General features: G+C 38.6%; 1 protein-coding gene and 1 long non-coding RNA gene across 6 annotated transcripts in view; one reads left to right on the plus strand and one right to left on the minus strand.

Annotated features, from left to right (window-relative positions):
• The window catches only part of LOC124098195 (uncharacterized), a 63126-nt gene that overhangs the window by 41236 nt on the left and 6451 nt on the right, over positions 1 to 15439 (plus strand). For 2 of the 3 annotated variants that reach the window (XR_006853494.2, XR_009227566.1), the window contains exons 2-4: positions 3992 to 4127; positions 4706 to 5156; positions 6317 to 6513. This is a non-coding gene — a long non-coding RNA (uncharacterized LOC124098195). Of the gene's footprint in view, positions 1 to 3991; positions 4128 to 4705; positions 5157 to 6316; positions 6683 to 15439 lie in introns of those variants that run through there. The other variant, XR_006853495.2, reaches the window with a different exon arrangement.
• The window catches only part of Ptprg (protein tyrosine phosphatase receptor type G), a 712009-nt gene that overhangs the window by 16915 nt on the left and 679655 nt on the right, over positions 1 to 15439 (minus strand). For all 3 annotated transcript variants that reach the window (XM_046452932.2, XM_046452933.2, XM_046452931.2), the window contains 10 exons: positions 14097 to 14193; positions 9677 to 9759; positions 9357 to 9491; positions 8302 to 8436; positions 6450 to 6622; positions 4616 to 4751; positions 3974 to 4120; positions 1624 to 1717; positions 965 to 1041; positions 403 to 531 (listed from right to left, as the gene is read on the minus strand). In XM_046452932.2, the coding sequence (XP_046308888.1) occupies positions 403 to 531; positions 965 to 1041; positions 1624 to 1717; positions 3974 to 4120; positions 4616 to 4751; positions 6450 to 6622; positions 8302 to 8436; positions 9357 to 9491; positions 9677 to 9759; positions 14097 to 14193 (1206 nt within the window). The remainder of the gene's footprint in view (positions 1 to 402; positions 532 to 964; positions 1042 to 1623; positions 1718 to 3973; positions 4121 to 4615; positions 4752 to 6449; positions 6623 to 8301; positions 8437 to 9356; positions 9492 to 9676; positions 9760 to 14096; positions 14194 to 15439) is intronic.

Consider the following 15439-nt stretch of genomic DNA (forward strand, 5'->3'; position numbering starts at 1 on the left):
CTGTTCGTGCATGCTCTTGGATAAGTCAGTTATTTTCTCAGCTACTAGATGAGAGTAGTAGTACTTATGTCATTAAAGATGGTGTGAGGCTTCACTGGGTTAATATATTGAGAGTAAGCATAGTTACAGATTCCATACATGAAATATGACGTACAGCAGCTCAGCGGTCTAAAGTCACCTTTTTCTGAAACTTTCCACCACATAGAGTACAACTGAAGGGTAATGTCATCAGCATTAGAGAAATAATGGAACACACAGGAATAAGTGAAGTGAACCCCCACAGAAAGTCTAAGTTTCCTCCCTAGCACCTACAGACAGTACAGCCCTGTGGCAAGGTATCAGAGTAATTTATGTTTGTAGCCTCCCGGGCTCATTAATATATAGCAGATGTGCTGTACTCACCAAGCTCTGGTTGTCTGGCAGCATGACAATGATCTGCGCATTATGATCCCAAATCATTCGCCAGAAATCTTTCGTAGTATGCGGCAGAGGATGCTGGGTTATAATAAATTCATTGCTCCTGTAATAGCCCTTCAGTTAGGAAGAGGGAAAAATCAGTGATTATGAGGGTTCGCTTCTAACTTTATGACATGACAAAATATACTCCTGAAACAAAACAGCACTGTTTTGACCCTACTAAAATAACTGAGGAAAGCATTCAATACATTTGTCTAATTCTTCGATGTACTTCGGCTAACACGATACAATTTTCTCTCCAAGTGCAATTCACTTCAAGTTACCCCTGCTGTTTTAACTCTAATTTCAACATTAATTCCTTAAGAAGCATTTTGCTTCATTTAGTTATTTTTAACCAGACTATGGGACAACAAAAATATCAAGATACAGCAATCTGTTTGATATTACACAGAATATTTCAAAACCAGAATCTGTGGCATAGGTGGTATCTGTTCTTTTAACACCTTTCAGTTTAATGGACTTTATGTCTGATGGGCTGTTGACTCACCATAATGTAAGAAGCGTTAATGTAATCTGTGCCTTTCATTCCGGGCAATGGTGCAAGACCCACTCGAGCACGCTCCGCTATCACATGGAAAAAAATAACACCATATTATAAATAGGAACCAACAGCTCTTTCTGAGATTTACTTATCCCCTGGCTCCCTGTCCAAGACTTATACCTATATATTTAAAGAAGCTAAAAGTGTTATCAGCTAAAACAATGTAAAATGAAATTTTATTGCACATGCTCAGGACAAACATTTTAGGAATCAAAATTTTTTTTACTGTGCAAGAGGTCTTCATAGCAGATCGCTCAGAGACTATACAGTACAGACATGCGAGAGGGTTTGAGATTTGGTATTCCTAAAAGTATACTTTGCTCTTTTTGTCCATTAAAGGCTTATAAAAGCAGGGGCCTTTTTCACCTCTCCAATGAGCAGCCATGCCTGTGTCTATAGTGCACACCCATAATGTCCTCTACTGTGTCCTGAGATTATCTTCTGCTCACCGAGAAATGTTGAGTTCACATCAGATACTGCTGGCACCAAAGCCACCCTTCCACTTTGACTCAGTTCAACATAACATTTGCCTCTTTACAGATTATATGAAACCCAATTTAAAAAGATACCAACACACTGAACTAATCAAACTGTTAAGATCTTACATGGTACGACGGAGGAGTTTCTGTTCTTTTCCTTGTTACACTCTTTCTGAGCACTAAAGCATTCCACGTATTTTGCATTACACTGTGTGACAAGCTGAAAGAAAAGCAACAATTTAGTCTGCATTCACGGGTATAACCAATAGTACCTATTAGGCAATTTGGAACAATATCAATAAGATTACTAACAACATTTTTATGCCCTGAAGAATGCTCTCTTGCTTCACTAGTAGCACGTCTTTCTGTGACCTTGATTGTGTCCTTGTCTTAATTCTACTGTCAGCCTTAGGCTTCTGGCAGGGACTGTGTGTAGTAATGATTGAACTGTGTGGAGTTTTGCTGTTGCATAGGTTACTGCTATTGTGCATTTTGTCCATAATTCCACAGGGGCCCATAAGACTCAAGTGACTCTACTCTTGAAGATGAAGAACTTAAGTTCTGGGTACATTTCTGTTGAACTGACATTGTTCTAAAGCCGTTATTAAGAATCAGCCCGGTAGCCAGGTTTGGTGGCACACACCTGTAATCCCAGTGGCTCAGGGGGCTAAGGCAAGAGGGTCAGGAGTTCAAAGCCAGCCTCAGCAACTTAGCAAGACCCTAAGCAACTCAGTGAGACCCTGCCTCAAAATAAAATGAAAAAGGGCTGAGGACGTGGCTCAGTGATTAAACGCCCCTATGTTCACTCTCCCATACCAAAAAAATCAGTAGTTCAGTTCAATCAAGCTAGGTAAACAGGAGAATAATCAATCTGTTTTGTGTGGGTCTACCTTAATGAGTGTATCGGTACAGTCTTCAAGTGCTTTATTACTACCATAATACACCTTAGAGGTAATTTTCATGATTGAGTTTCTGATTTTTCCTTCTTGAGTTCTAAAATGATTAGTGCCTGTAATAACCTGGTTTCCAATTGAGCTGATTTCTTTGGAGAATTTTTTTTAAAGGGATATGCAAACTAATACAGGTTGAGTCTCCCTTATCCAAAAATGGGTGGAACTAACATAGTGTCATATTCTTTAGGATTTTGGAATATATTTCTGTGTATATGTAAAATTTTGCATTTTAAAGATGGGAATCAAATGGCTTTACAATAGCCAGGATGTTTAACAGCTATAAATTTAAAATTGTTGTTAGGATTGAAATTTGTGTGTGTGTGTATATAATATCTATCCTGAAGGTAATTTTAAACAAGGCTCATGGTTCTACTTGTGACATTATGGATTTCAGATTTTTGAATTAAGGATGCTGTCATTAGTCTTTTCAATTTTTATTTTTTTGCACGTGGTTTCTTATATTGTGTCAAGATGCAAATAATGAGATGAATCTGTGCAGTTTTAGTTTTCACAGTAACACTTTCCTGTCTCTGAACTCTTCTTAAATTCTGCAAAAAAGATTCAGATGAAATGTTGGTACTTAATATTTTGTAAGAACTCATTGTAAACATTTAAAATGATAAATTGTGTCCTCACAATTAATTGCCTCAAATGGTTTTGTAGTAGGAACATAAAGAGCCAGAAGTGTAAAATTATTGTTATGAAAAGAAAATAGATTACTTTCATTGAATCCATTCCTATCACCTGGGATAATTTGCTTGGCTGTCTCATTTCTTCAGCTAAGAGTCAAATGAAAGTTTCAGACTCTGGAAAACCTTACCATTGAAAACTAAAACTGCAGATTAATTTTCTTGACACAAAATGAGAAATCACATATGGAACACTGTGTAAAAAAAAGAATTGAATAGACTAATAAATAGGAAGGCACTCAGTAATTGGAAAGACAGGAGGCATTAGTAAGTTACAATTATTTCTTTGAGCTTTTCTGGTCTAAATTAATTTATTCGCCCTCACAGTCTCTCTTTCCACCTTTACTTCTGTCGAGTCCATATAAACTTTAACTGCCTTTGAACTTCACCATGTCCCCAAAGAAAAATAACCATTTTAGGGAAAGTTAACTTTTCTATAGTATTGTTTAGTATAGTAGTAACTCTTGTAGTTTCCAAATTCTTTTGGTCTAGTTTTCTAAAAAGGCATATTTTGAGGACAATATATTTACAAATAACCACTGTGAATAAAGGTATCATTGCATAGGTCAGAAGAAACATCCTGAATACTCTTTTGGACCAGAACAAACCATTCAAGTCTTCTGTACCTTGTGGCCAGAGGATGATATTTGTTTGGATAAAGCTGTAAATTACTCAGAAGACAATACAGCACTGTACTATCTACTTAAACACCACCAATACATAATGGTGGTGTTTACGTAGATACTCCTTCTATACATTAACGCAAAGAAGACATGATCCCAAACGCAAGGTGTTTTTCTGCTTCCTTGCTCAAGAAGTTTTTCAGAGCACTACCTTGAATTGTTTTTCCAGTCGTGTCTTGCCTCCTACTCCTGGTATGAGGATGCTGTTGACATAGCTATGCAGCTGATTTGAAGATACTTCAGTCTCCTTTCCAAGAATGGCTTCCAACAAGGCATCATGGATGAAAATATACTGCTCCTGAAAGGTACGATATGGGGTGATCACCAGTGAGAGATGTGGAGGTAGCCAGCCATTCACGAAGTTAGCCTTAGGTTAACTCTGCTCCCATAAGGGACTTCCTAGTGAGCTCCTTCAAGCATTTGTCACTAGGTGGTTCCTTTTCCATTATAATTCCACACCATGCCTGGAACAGGTGGTTCAATGCAGCCAGCAATTGAGAATGTGTGCTTAATGAAGGGCTTAAGACCCATCATCTACTATGTTTTCAGGCCAGAAAACATGTTTAACTCCCAAAGCATCTAACACAGCTCTTGATGCAACTTTATCTGATTACTGAGATGATGTTAAGATCCACATCGAAACAAAATCCTGTGATCCAAAGAGTGGAATTGTGGTCAGTGTATCTTCTAATACAAACCTGTAAATTCCTTCGAGCCCTAAGAGGATGAATCTGTCCCTCCAGTGTGGCTCAACTTTTGGAATCTCAAGAGCGCACTGGCAGTCACTCCTTACCTCTGTCTGGACGAGGTAGTTGCGCTGTGTCCTGATATGCTTCAGGAATCCCAGGACGTTGACTGTGCTTTTATCTTTGATCTGTTGCAGCATGCTGTCTATCACAATGTAGGTGCCTGTCCTGCCCACGCCAGCGCTGTAAAGAATGAAGGCACTCAACTAGGACTTTGTCATCCCCCCCCCCCAATCCATGGTCACAATGCAAGTATCTAATGAAATGAGAAATAACCCTCTTGTCTAGATAACCTAGTATAAATGACAAAGGATATTCACATAGATTACACCTCAAAACTTCACTAGGACACGTCTCACTATGAACAATCTTGACAAGGAGTACAGACTTTCCCATAGGAGCTGGGAGACAAAGGGTGTGCACTCGGACTCCCTTGCAGCTCAAGCAAAGGCATGAGACTCCAGCTGCAAGGGACTGAGAGGCGTCTCATGGCAGCAGCAATCTCCACACCACGACTGGCCTGCTGAGGCACTGTGTGGGCAGCCTTTGAACTTGCGCTTGGTTCTCCAACTCTCCCAGGAAGTCTGAGTATGCATTATCCTTTTAATAAACCCCTTTTCTGTACATCTGCCTCTGTTGCATACATCTAAGAAACTAATGATCTCATTATTAGACAGTTCCTATTTAAATAAGGGATGTTTTTCTTTAGTAATCAGTTGTAGAATGAGAATGGTACATTCAGAAAATTTGGTTTCTTATATGTGCATTTCTTAATTGTGATTTAAATAAATAGCCAGGAAGATCTGAATTCTGCAGTACTGAATAACAAGCTTGTTTGGGCAGAATGCCCCAGAAGGTTCCTGTCTAGCACAATACCTAGGCTGTTTGACACTTATCTCCACTTTAGTTTTTCACTAATCCATTTAGGAATCACTAGAGTTCTCATGGGATTTCAAGTAGAAGATGTGTTCTAACTTGTGGAAAGGGTTTGTTTTGTGAAAGAATTTTATAAGAACAGCCCAAAAGAAATGCTGAGAAAATGCCATGCAGCTCTGTGACATCAGTCACAGAATAAGTAACATCCATTTGAATACTGAAGCCAAACAAAAACCCAAAAGGTCAAGAATGCAATAGCAAATGAAATGTAATCAAAGCATTTCTATGTAATCAAAGCATTTTTAAACAGCCATCTAAAATTACTTTAGTTGAAGGAAAAAAAAAAATAGGATTCACTTTTTGTTTTTTTGAGATGGGATCTCACTGAGTTGCTGAAGCTCTCTCTTCAGTCTCAAGGCTGAGTGGCTGGGATTACAAGTGCACCAACGTGCCCAGCTCCAAGTGCTTTTTTTTTTAGTGGGGGTAACCAGGAATTGAACTCAGGGTCTCACTGAGTTGCTTAGCACCTTGCTTTTGCTAAGGCTGGCTTTCAACTTGCTATCCTCCTGCCTGGACTTCCCAAGCCCAAGTGCCTTTTAAAAGATATTTTATATGGCATGTATAAACCAGAAACTTTAAAAACATCTTTTCATATGTACTGTAAATATTAGGAGGAACCTTACAGAAAAGCCATAATCTCTGGTGTGGAAAGCTCTTACAATAGGAACTTTTACTGATAAGATCATTTTATTAAAACCAGAGATTCATCTAGTTGAGCAGATTTTTTTTTTTCAGAATTTCAAATGATTTCTTAATGTGATGGAAATATAGCTACTTGAAAAGACTAACAGGTTTATTTATCCCATTTTTAGAGGAAGATTTGGCCCAAGTAATCAAAACAGTAGCAGAGTTTCCATGGTCCAAGTTCACAAGGCCCAAGCTCCTGCTCAGCCCCCTTCATGTGTTGAATCCCAGGTAGAAAAAAGAGAAGGACGCTGGCTCTACCTGCAGTGCACCAACACAGGGCCCATGTCTGGCATCCGAGCTGCTGAGGATCTCCTCACGAAGGTCAGGACCGGGAGGGCATACTCAGGAACTCCCATGTCAGGCCACTGTGTATAGTGATACTGGATCACTGCCCTCTCGTTCTGACGACCCTTGGGATTTCCTTTCTGGCCCTGTGAATGATGTAAGAAGACCTCTTTAATCTGCATATGAGCATTCTGGAAACAAATAAGGTAAGGGTGTTAGGACCCATGCCCTCTGTTTTCATTCCCCCAGGTGCTGAGCCAGGTTATTTCATCTTTGTGCCCAATGTTTTTCATGAAATGGAGTCATAGCTCAGTTGTAGAGCACTTGCCAAGCACATGTGAGACACTGGGTTTACTCCTCAGCACCATATATAAATAAAGATATTGTGTTCATCTACAACTAAAAAAAAATCCCAAGAATGAACATTTAATTCTGGTCTTCTGGACGCTCCATAGTCTTAGAACTATCCAGAGCTCTGGTCAACTTCCTGCAAGGCCTCCATTTTCTAAATGCTGCCTCACTTAGCTTTTATCTGCCCAACTAGATCATGGGCCATGATTCTCACTCTGCCCACTGTCTCCAGAAGGGAGACCTTCTGGAGCTGGAGGACAGGTTGTGCTGTGCATTCTCCAGGAAGTGAAGGGAAAATATTAAGTGTCAGATGATTCTCCATCTCTAGAATCAGAGGCAAGGTCTCATGCATCTGCCACTTTCTCAGAGTACTTTTCCTTTAAAGAACAAACCCTTTTGAATGAAAAGTCTCCTCTGATAGGTCATTGTGTGTAAACTTTCATTTTTCTGCTTTTTCTTATCAGTAGGAAATTCAGGTATTCTGTATCCTGATATCTCTGACTTAAGCTGTTTCTAGAAGAAGGTACAGTGGGCCTGTTTAAACACCTGAAGGGTTCCCATGCGTAATATGCTTTGTCTATTGGCTCTGGCTCACTTGGACCAACAGCTATATGATAGAGAACTCAGATACAGAGCTGTCGATTTTCGTGTATTTCTGCCATTTTGGGAAATAACTAGACATAGAAAGGACTGTTAATCTTGGATCACAGATGGGCTTCAGAGCCACCCAAAAATGTATATAAAGTCTGAGTAAATGTACATTCTTCTGGGACAAGGAGGCTACTATTTTATAACATTCTAAACATGTCCAAGATGCCAAAAAAGGTCCCACTGCTACAAATGATTGCCATATTACTGAGCTATCTATCTGAAGAACCAAATATTGCTGTGACAGTGGAGTTTCAGCTGGAAACTGAAACAGCTCAAAAGCAGCATTTCCATGCAGTGTGACTTTTCAGGCTATTAGTAGTACTATAGAAAGGAGTTTATGGGTAAGTCACACCAGGAATCGGTTCTACAGGTTTCTTAATTCCATCATTCCAGTCACTTGTAATTTCTGTAAATTTATAAAATGGGAAAATGTGAGCTAGCATTCATCTCCCATTCTTACTGAATAGCAGAACTTGGTTTTTCATAAGCATCCATGGGACTATGAATAAAACACTCTTTGGGAAACAATGCTCTGAAGCTGTGAGGAAATTGGAATTAAAAAGTGACATCAACAAACAGATGCTACAGTATTTGCTGAGTGTTACCAAAACTTGAGAGAATGAATTCCTGGAAGAAGAGATCAACAAACCGTCTGGGCCAGTTACATTCTATTAAGTGCTCTGCCAGTACCTCTCCCACCATACAATGGTATATCCAGAGACTTATGAAAAAATGTCTCAAAAATACTTTTTTATACTTGTATGAAAACCAACTTGGTTTTTAAAGAGAGACATCCTGCCAGCCCACCCAGTTCCCTCGATACCTTTTTCACTTTTGTATTTCTGACTGAAAAACGACGAACAGTGTAGCAGGCATGTACTTTTGTGCTCTTCAGTGTGACAATTATGTTCCCGTACTCCTCACTATTCTCTGTTGGCCAATATTGATCACATTTTCGCTGTAAGAAGAAAAAAGTTGTGAATTTCAAACGACCACCTTAAAACATTCATTTATTTGACTGAAAAAGAAATTCATGGGCTGAATGCGTCAAGGCAGAGGAGATCTCTGAAGAAGCTAATGAATTGTGTTAAATGTGGGCGAGATCATCTGAAAAATGGGCCTAGTATTTATGATCATCTCTCCATACATGAAGAACTTTAAAGAGGGCCTAAGAAAGAAACCTCTTCATTGAACCTATGAGACATGTGGGTAGGATGTATTATAAAGGGAATTTAAATGTCATTTGGAAGGCTGTGATGGATTTATGGGAGGTCTTTCTTAAGTGGGACTCTGTTACAACTTGGGTCCATCAAAGAAAATTAGGGATCCTGTAATCAAAGTGAAGCACTAGTAGATTTTTAAGCAATGAACTGGAGGCTTAGCTTTTAATTCTAGCCTACCTTATTATTGTCCAAGCTTGTAATCCAGTACACTCTATAGCAATTTTTTTTTTTTTAATGTAAAGCAAAAGTCTTAATGATGGCCAGGTGTTTAAGCATTCATTGCTTCTCACTCCTCTACAATCCTGTCCTGGTAGTACTTTCTTTGCTACCATATGCATCTTCCAACTTTCCTGCTTTTTGCTCTTCGGTTGAATGTCCTTTCACCTCAAACATTAACTCCTTTGAAAGCCTCCGCACTAGAGAACGCATTCCTTCATGTTACAGCAATCTCCTAACACACCTTTATCAGCACATTTAATCCATACTTCGAATGCCCTAGCTCTCTTTTCCACCAGACCACAGGCATGATAAGAGCAAAGCAAACACGTATCTCTTTTGTAACTCTTTATACCTGGTCAAGTTCCTACAGTACAGCAAGAACTCTTAAAATATTTTGATGATGCATTATTAAGATAATAAGCCAAGATGCTCTTACTCTTCCTTTCTCCACAAGGTTTGTAATCATGATGATGATTCCAGTATTTTGTTCCCAAATCATTCTCCAGAAATCTTCAAATGTAGACTTTAAAGGTCCCTGGGTGGCAATGTAGGCTTTTGCTTTGTTGTAACCCTTCAAAGATGACAGTACAAAGTGAGATGAAGGAAGTGTCATGGAAGACCGGTTAATAACTCAAGTCCCTTCCACAGTGTGCAGGCTGCATTCTTAGTGAAAGTTCTGTGCGGTACTCAAATACATGCAAGAGTCTGCAGCTTTCACTGTTCAGAAATGAGTTTATAAGACTGTTTCTGACTTACATCAACATAGTTTGCATTAATGTAGTCGCTGTGCTTAGAATCTTTTCCTGGTAAAGGTCTTAACTTCACCCTACTGTGATCATCTGTGGAGGAGAGAAGGCAAAAACAGCGTTATAATTAAACCCAGTAGCATTCTAAATAAAAGACAAGGCAATCAGGTGAGGTGGCATCTATCAGAATGTCCTGAGAAAACTGTGGCAGAATAACTATTAAACAGAAATAAACATAGGGCTACTTCTTCCTCATGCTGTCACCTGTAGCACGTTCCAAGGCCTTTGAAGAACTACTCACCTATCTCCTTCCCATTAACAGACAGAAAAAAGTGACTTTTATGGAACAACTGTATTCAGTTGATACCATTCCCTGCCATCTCCACAGAACTTAAGCAACTAAAGAAACCAGTTATTTTAAGAAGAATCTGAGGTCAGATATTAAGATCCACTATTTTTAGTTTGGGAACAAAACGGTTTGGAGTGGGGAGGACCATCATGTGTCTAGTTGCCCAAAACAGCGAGCTTAAGTGTTTCAAGAGAACAGAAGTAGTGAAGGGAAGCTGAAGTTCAAATTTTCTCTAGTAAGGAACAGAAAGGGCAAAGGTTGATGTTTTTTCTTTTCTTTCTTTTTTTTTTTTTTTTTTTGATAATGACTAGGAAAAAAAAAAAGGCTAGCTCAAAATGAAGTCAACTCAGGGATTAGCCTAGGGATAAATGACCCCAGATTCCACCAAGCACTTTTTGGAAAGCTCTCTATTTTCTTGGAGCTTTGAATTTTTCTACTGTCTTTGTTATTCTAAGAAAATGTACAGTTAACATAAAATGCAAATGAAAATTTTGTTCTACAGCACCTGGATAAGAGCAGCTTATGCCTCACTAGCCATTGTATTGTTATTTCTTAGACTGACAAACAGAGGTGGCTTGATGATATCCACATGTACCCTGAAAATTATAATAGCTCTGAGGGAGAAGGCTTTTCTGATGTCGTGTTTCTACAACATTGCTATATAAAGGCATTCATATTAAGGGTAGACAAAAGTGACAGGTGATGTGTCCCAAGTCCAAATGACCAAGAAAACAACAAAACCCAGCTGTCTGGACTTGTCAAAATACAAGATTCTAATTTGAATTTTTGAAAGTAAAGTAGTTCTTTTAAAACTTGGGCTGGGGTTGTGGCTCTGTGGTAGAGCACTCACCTGGCATGTATGAGGCACTAGGTTCGATCCCCCAGCACCACATGTAAATAAATAAATAAAATAAAGGTATTGTGTCCATCTACCAAAACAAAACAAAAACTTGAGGTAGTAAAAGTATCTTTATAGAAATGCACAAAATTGGCTATTAGAATAAATGGGTTCAGCAAGGATATAGTACATGATTAATATACAAAAATCAACTATTTTTATAAATTGTCAGTAGACAACAACCTAAAACTACCATAAAGTGAACAATTAGAATATATTTGACAAAAGAAATACACAGCCAACTACAATCGATGAAAGAAATAAAAGACCTAAATAAGTGGAAAGACCACCATGTTCATGGATTGGAGGACAATATTGTTAAGATGGCAGGGATACCCAAATTAATCTGCACATTCAGTATAGTCAATCCCCATCAAAATAAACCCTAGCTCTTTCTATAGTGATAGACAAGTTGATCATAAAAATCCATATGGAAACACAACAGACCCAGAAAAACGAAAAGAATCTTGAAAAAGAGGACTCATAAGTCGTCTTTCAGGGCTCACAGTTTCCAGTTTCAAAACTTGTCACAAAGCTGTCAGTAATGAAGACAGTACAGTATTGGCAAAAGGATAGACATAAGATTGACAGAATATGATTGTGAGTCCTGAAATAACCCATTCCTTCATGGACAGCTGATTTTTCAATAAAAGTACTAGGACAATTCAATGGGGAAAGGAAAGTCTTCTCAAATGGTTCTGGGACATGAAAAGAATGAAGGTGGAATGTCACCATGTAACTTAGCAACTCTATTCCTATGTATTCACTGAAAAGAACCTCGGACCACACATAAAAATTAACTCACAGTGGATCAAAGACCTAAATATAAAAACCAAAACCATAAAATTCATGTCAGTGCTCAAATGGGATAAAATAGGATATCACTTCACACCCAAAGGCTGTTATGTAAAAAATAAAAACCTTGATGTTATATTGGAATAGGCAATTCTTTCTTAGATATGACACCAAAACCCCTGGCCACTAGTAAAAAAAATAAAGTAAGCCGAGTTTCACCAAAATGTAAAAATGTGTGCTTCAGAAGACACCATTAAACTGAAAAGACAATGGTGAAAAACTTTGCAATCTTTATAGTGGACAGTGGACCTGTATCTAGGATATTTGTAAAGAAACCTTGCAACTGAACAGTAAAAGGACAAATAATCCATTTTTTCCCCTAAAAAGCAGGTAAAGGGTCAAAAACAGACATTTCTCCAAGGAAGATATACAAGTAGCCAATAAACACATGCAAAGACGTTCAACATCTCTAAGTGTAAGGAAAATGCAAATCAAAACTATAATGGGGTCAGGTGCCGTGGGCACACCTGTAATCCCAGTGGCTCCAGAGGCTGAGTGAGGAGGATTATGAATTCCAAGCCACACTCAGCAATTTAGCCAGATCCTGTCTCTAAATAAAATGTAAAAAAGGTCAAGGATATGGCTGCGTGGCTAAGCGCCCCTGGATTCAATCCCCGATACCCACAAACAAAACTCTCCCAAAAGTAAAATGGGATACACTTCACGCCCAGAGGCTGTTATGTAAAAAATAAAAACCCATGTTGGTAAGGATGTAGAGACACTGGCCCCTTCACCTATTGCTGGTGCGGCCACTTTGGCTAACAAATTGATAGTTCCCTCACCATGTCAAACTTGGAGTTGCCAGAGAACCTAGCAATTCTTCTCTTATGTATACCCAAGAGAACTGAAAATACATGTCCACATAAAGCCTTGTGTGTGGATGTTCACAGCAGCATTATTATAGCCAAAAAGTGGGGAAAATGAATGAATAACCAATATTTATATATCCATAAAATGCAGTATTTTTTAGCTATAAAAAAGCAATGGATGAGTATATGTATATGGGTACAACCTGGATGAATATTGATGAAATGGCCAGAATATGTAAGTCCCCAAAGAAAGTAGACAAGAGATTGCTAGGGTATGGGAATATCAGCTAACAGATATCAGGTTTCTTTTTTGGGGTAATGAAAATACCCTAAAATTGCATTGTGGTGACTGTACAACTCTTGGAATATACCAGAACCCACTGAATTGTAAACTTAAATGGGTAAAATTTATACATACAATATGTGAATTATATCTCCCAAAAGCTTTATTACAAAAACTTACCAGTTGTGTTCAAATTTTAAGTTTTGTGATGTGTAAACTCTATTATATAAAATTCTATATAACGTGGTCCTTATTGTATGTTAGAGTATCCTTATCTGAAATGTTTGGGACCAGATGTGTTCAAGATCTCTTCCCCTCCCCTCATTCTGTAATAGTTTGCATAGACTGTATGGCTGAGCATCCCTAGTCTGAAACTTTTTGTCATGTCAGTGCTCAAGGAGTTCCAGATTTTTATATTAAAAACAATGGCCAAAGTCCTATGTGTCCATGAAAAGTGGCCTTGCACAGAAGTAGCCTAAAGTCTGAGAGTATTCTTTGAGGTTCTATATAAAAAATGCCTATTTGTTTGAATCCCTAATCTCCAGCATGCCCTTGGCCCTGAAGATAGACCTAAATGCATGGGCCAAAAGGACTGGAGGCTCATCCTTTAAGGAAAGGCCAATTAGGAAGTCTTATACAGACTGCCTGGAAATGCACTTAATTCCACCAATTTTATTTGTATTATAAAAATTTGGGGGGCTGGGGTTGTGGCTCAGTAGTAGAGTACTTGCCTAGCATGCATGAGGTACTAGGTTCAATCCTCAGCACACAAAAGTAAAATAGAGGTAACATGTTCACCTACAACTAAAATATATATAAAAAGAGGTTGGTTAAGGGCTATGGTTAGCTCAGTGGTAGAGCATTTGCCTAGCATGTGTGAGGCACTGGGTTTGATCCCCAGCACCACATTAAATAACAGTATAAAAAAATACAGAAGAGTAGGTTAAAATCAAGGTCAAGACAGCCAAGTGACATCCAAGCTTTGACTCCCCACATCTGTTGTGCTATCACTTCACATGAAAATAGGCTTGGAACATTTCACATGGTGACAGCCTAACAAGAGGCTAAGGGGGCCGAACATGTCCCCACACTACTGAAGATGGTCTAAGGAGAGGTTAGCTCACAAATATCATTCTTTCTTGGCACCCTGTTTCTGACTGCTTGCCTGTCAGCTTAAACCCAGCAGGAAAATGTAATCTCCTCAGAGTCAAAGATGGTTTAAAGTCTGTTACTCACATGCTAAAATGTTGATGTATCTGTTTTTGTGCTTGTTATCTGGATGATTGGAATGTTCTGCAGTGATGTTCATATCAGCTGTACAGCGCTGGACTTCCTAGTGAAGAGAATGAACAGCAAGGTTTTAAACAGCCTTTAAAAAACAAAGGAGTTATAGTTATGCTCTGCAAAGCATGCACCACAGTGATCCCTACTGCAGCCGAAAAATTCCCATCACCTGGAAAAGTTGAAACAGTGGTAATACCAGAGCAGGACATGGCTCATGTGCTTGTGGCGATGCTGATACAAACCTGTGCCATACCAATCACACAAAGGACAGCATATATACCTAAGCACATGAGATGATGATAATTAACTGTGCATTATATTTTAATCATTATTTTACAACATACACCTAAGACAAGTTTAGTGTAAAAAACTGTCATTTTTATAACTGCAATAGTGCCACGTGCCTGGTTTGCATCAAGAGGCAATGCTAGGTGACCAAGATCATCAGGTCTATGTTGTTCATACAAGGATGAAACTGCTGAATGAGACAGTTCTCAGAACTTGTCCTTATTTTTAAGCAATGACCACACACACACTGATAGTGCTAGGCAATAAAATATGACAGTCACCAGGACCTCCCCAATCCTAATTTCTGATATAATTATAGCCATGATTGTAACAAGCATATGTAGAATATTAAGGTATAATGATTTCATTTATGAATTCATCCATCTCTCCTTATTCCAGTTTTTGACCTATGCATTGGGATTTAAAAAAAAAAATCTCTCTGGCTATGTTGTAGTCTATAAGAAAAAGATTCTGTAGCTACCAAATGTGAACCACAGAAAAGAGGCCTGAAAAAAAGGTTGATGGAAGCAAAGACAGGAACAGGGGAAAGCTTAAACCAGGAGACAACAACAATTTACTTGTGTCTTAGAAGATAATAGGTATTCCCAAGAAGCACAGTTTCTACCATGATTTGAAATATATTCATAGGTCTCATGGTCTCATTTTATGAGACTGCAAATTGACTATGAAGACTCAGTCCTGAAATGACACTAATCTGTAGTCTAATTGTCACGTCTGGCTTGGATATACGTGGCCCTGACAAATTATTTGTGAACACTTCATTTCATCTAAGTGAACTTTCTTTAGAAAAACAGCAGTGGCAGAAACAATTCTACCACCGTCTTGGCCCTGGATATAAACATTATCCATTAGCCAAGTACAAGGTTTCCGAAAAGCCAAGTTTTTCCACACTGTATGCTTCAAACCCAGGAAAGGACTGGAGTTAACTAATAAGGGAAGTCATTAGCACTGCACAGCTGCTCCAAAGAGCAGGAGCAAAATAACAC

This window comes from Marmota monax, unplaced genomic scaffold (assembly GCF_021218885.2).
Source record: "Marmota monax isolate L192 unplaced genomic scaffold, Marmota_monax_Labrador192_F-V1.1 WCK01_AAM20220418_F8-fsc00042, whole genome shotgun sequence".
In the NCBI taxonomy this organism is placed as follows: Eukaryota; Metazoa; Chordata; class Mammalia; order Rodentia; family Sciuridae; genus Marmota; species Marmota monax.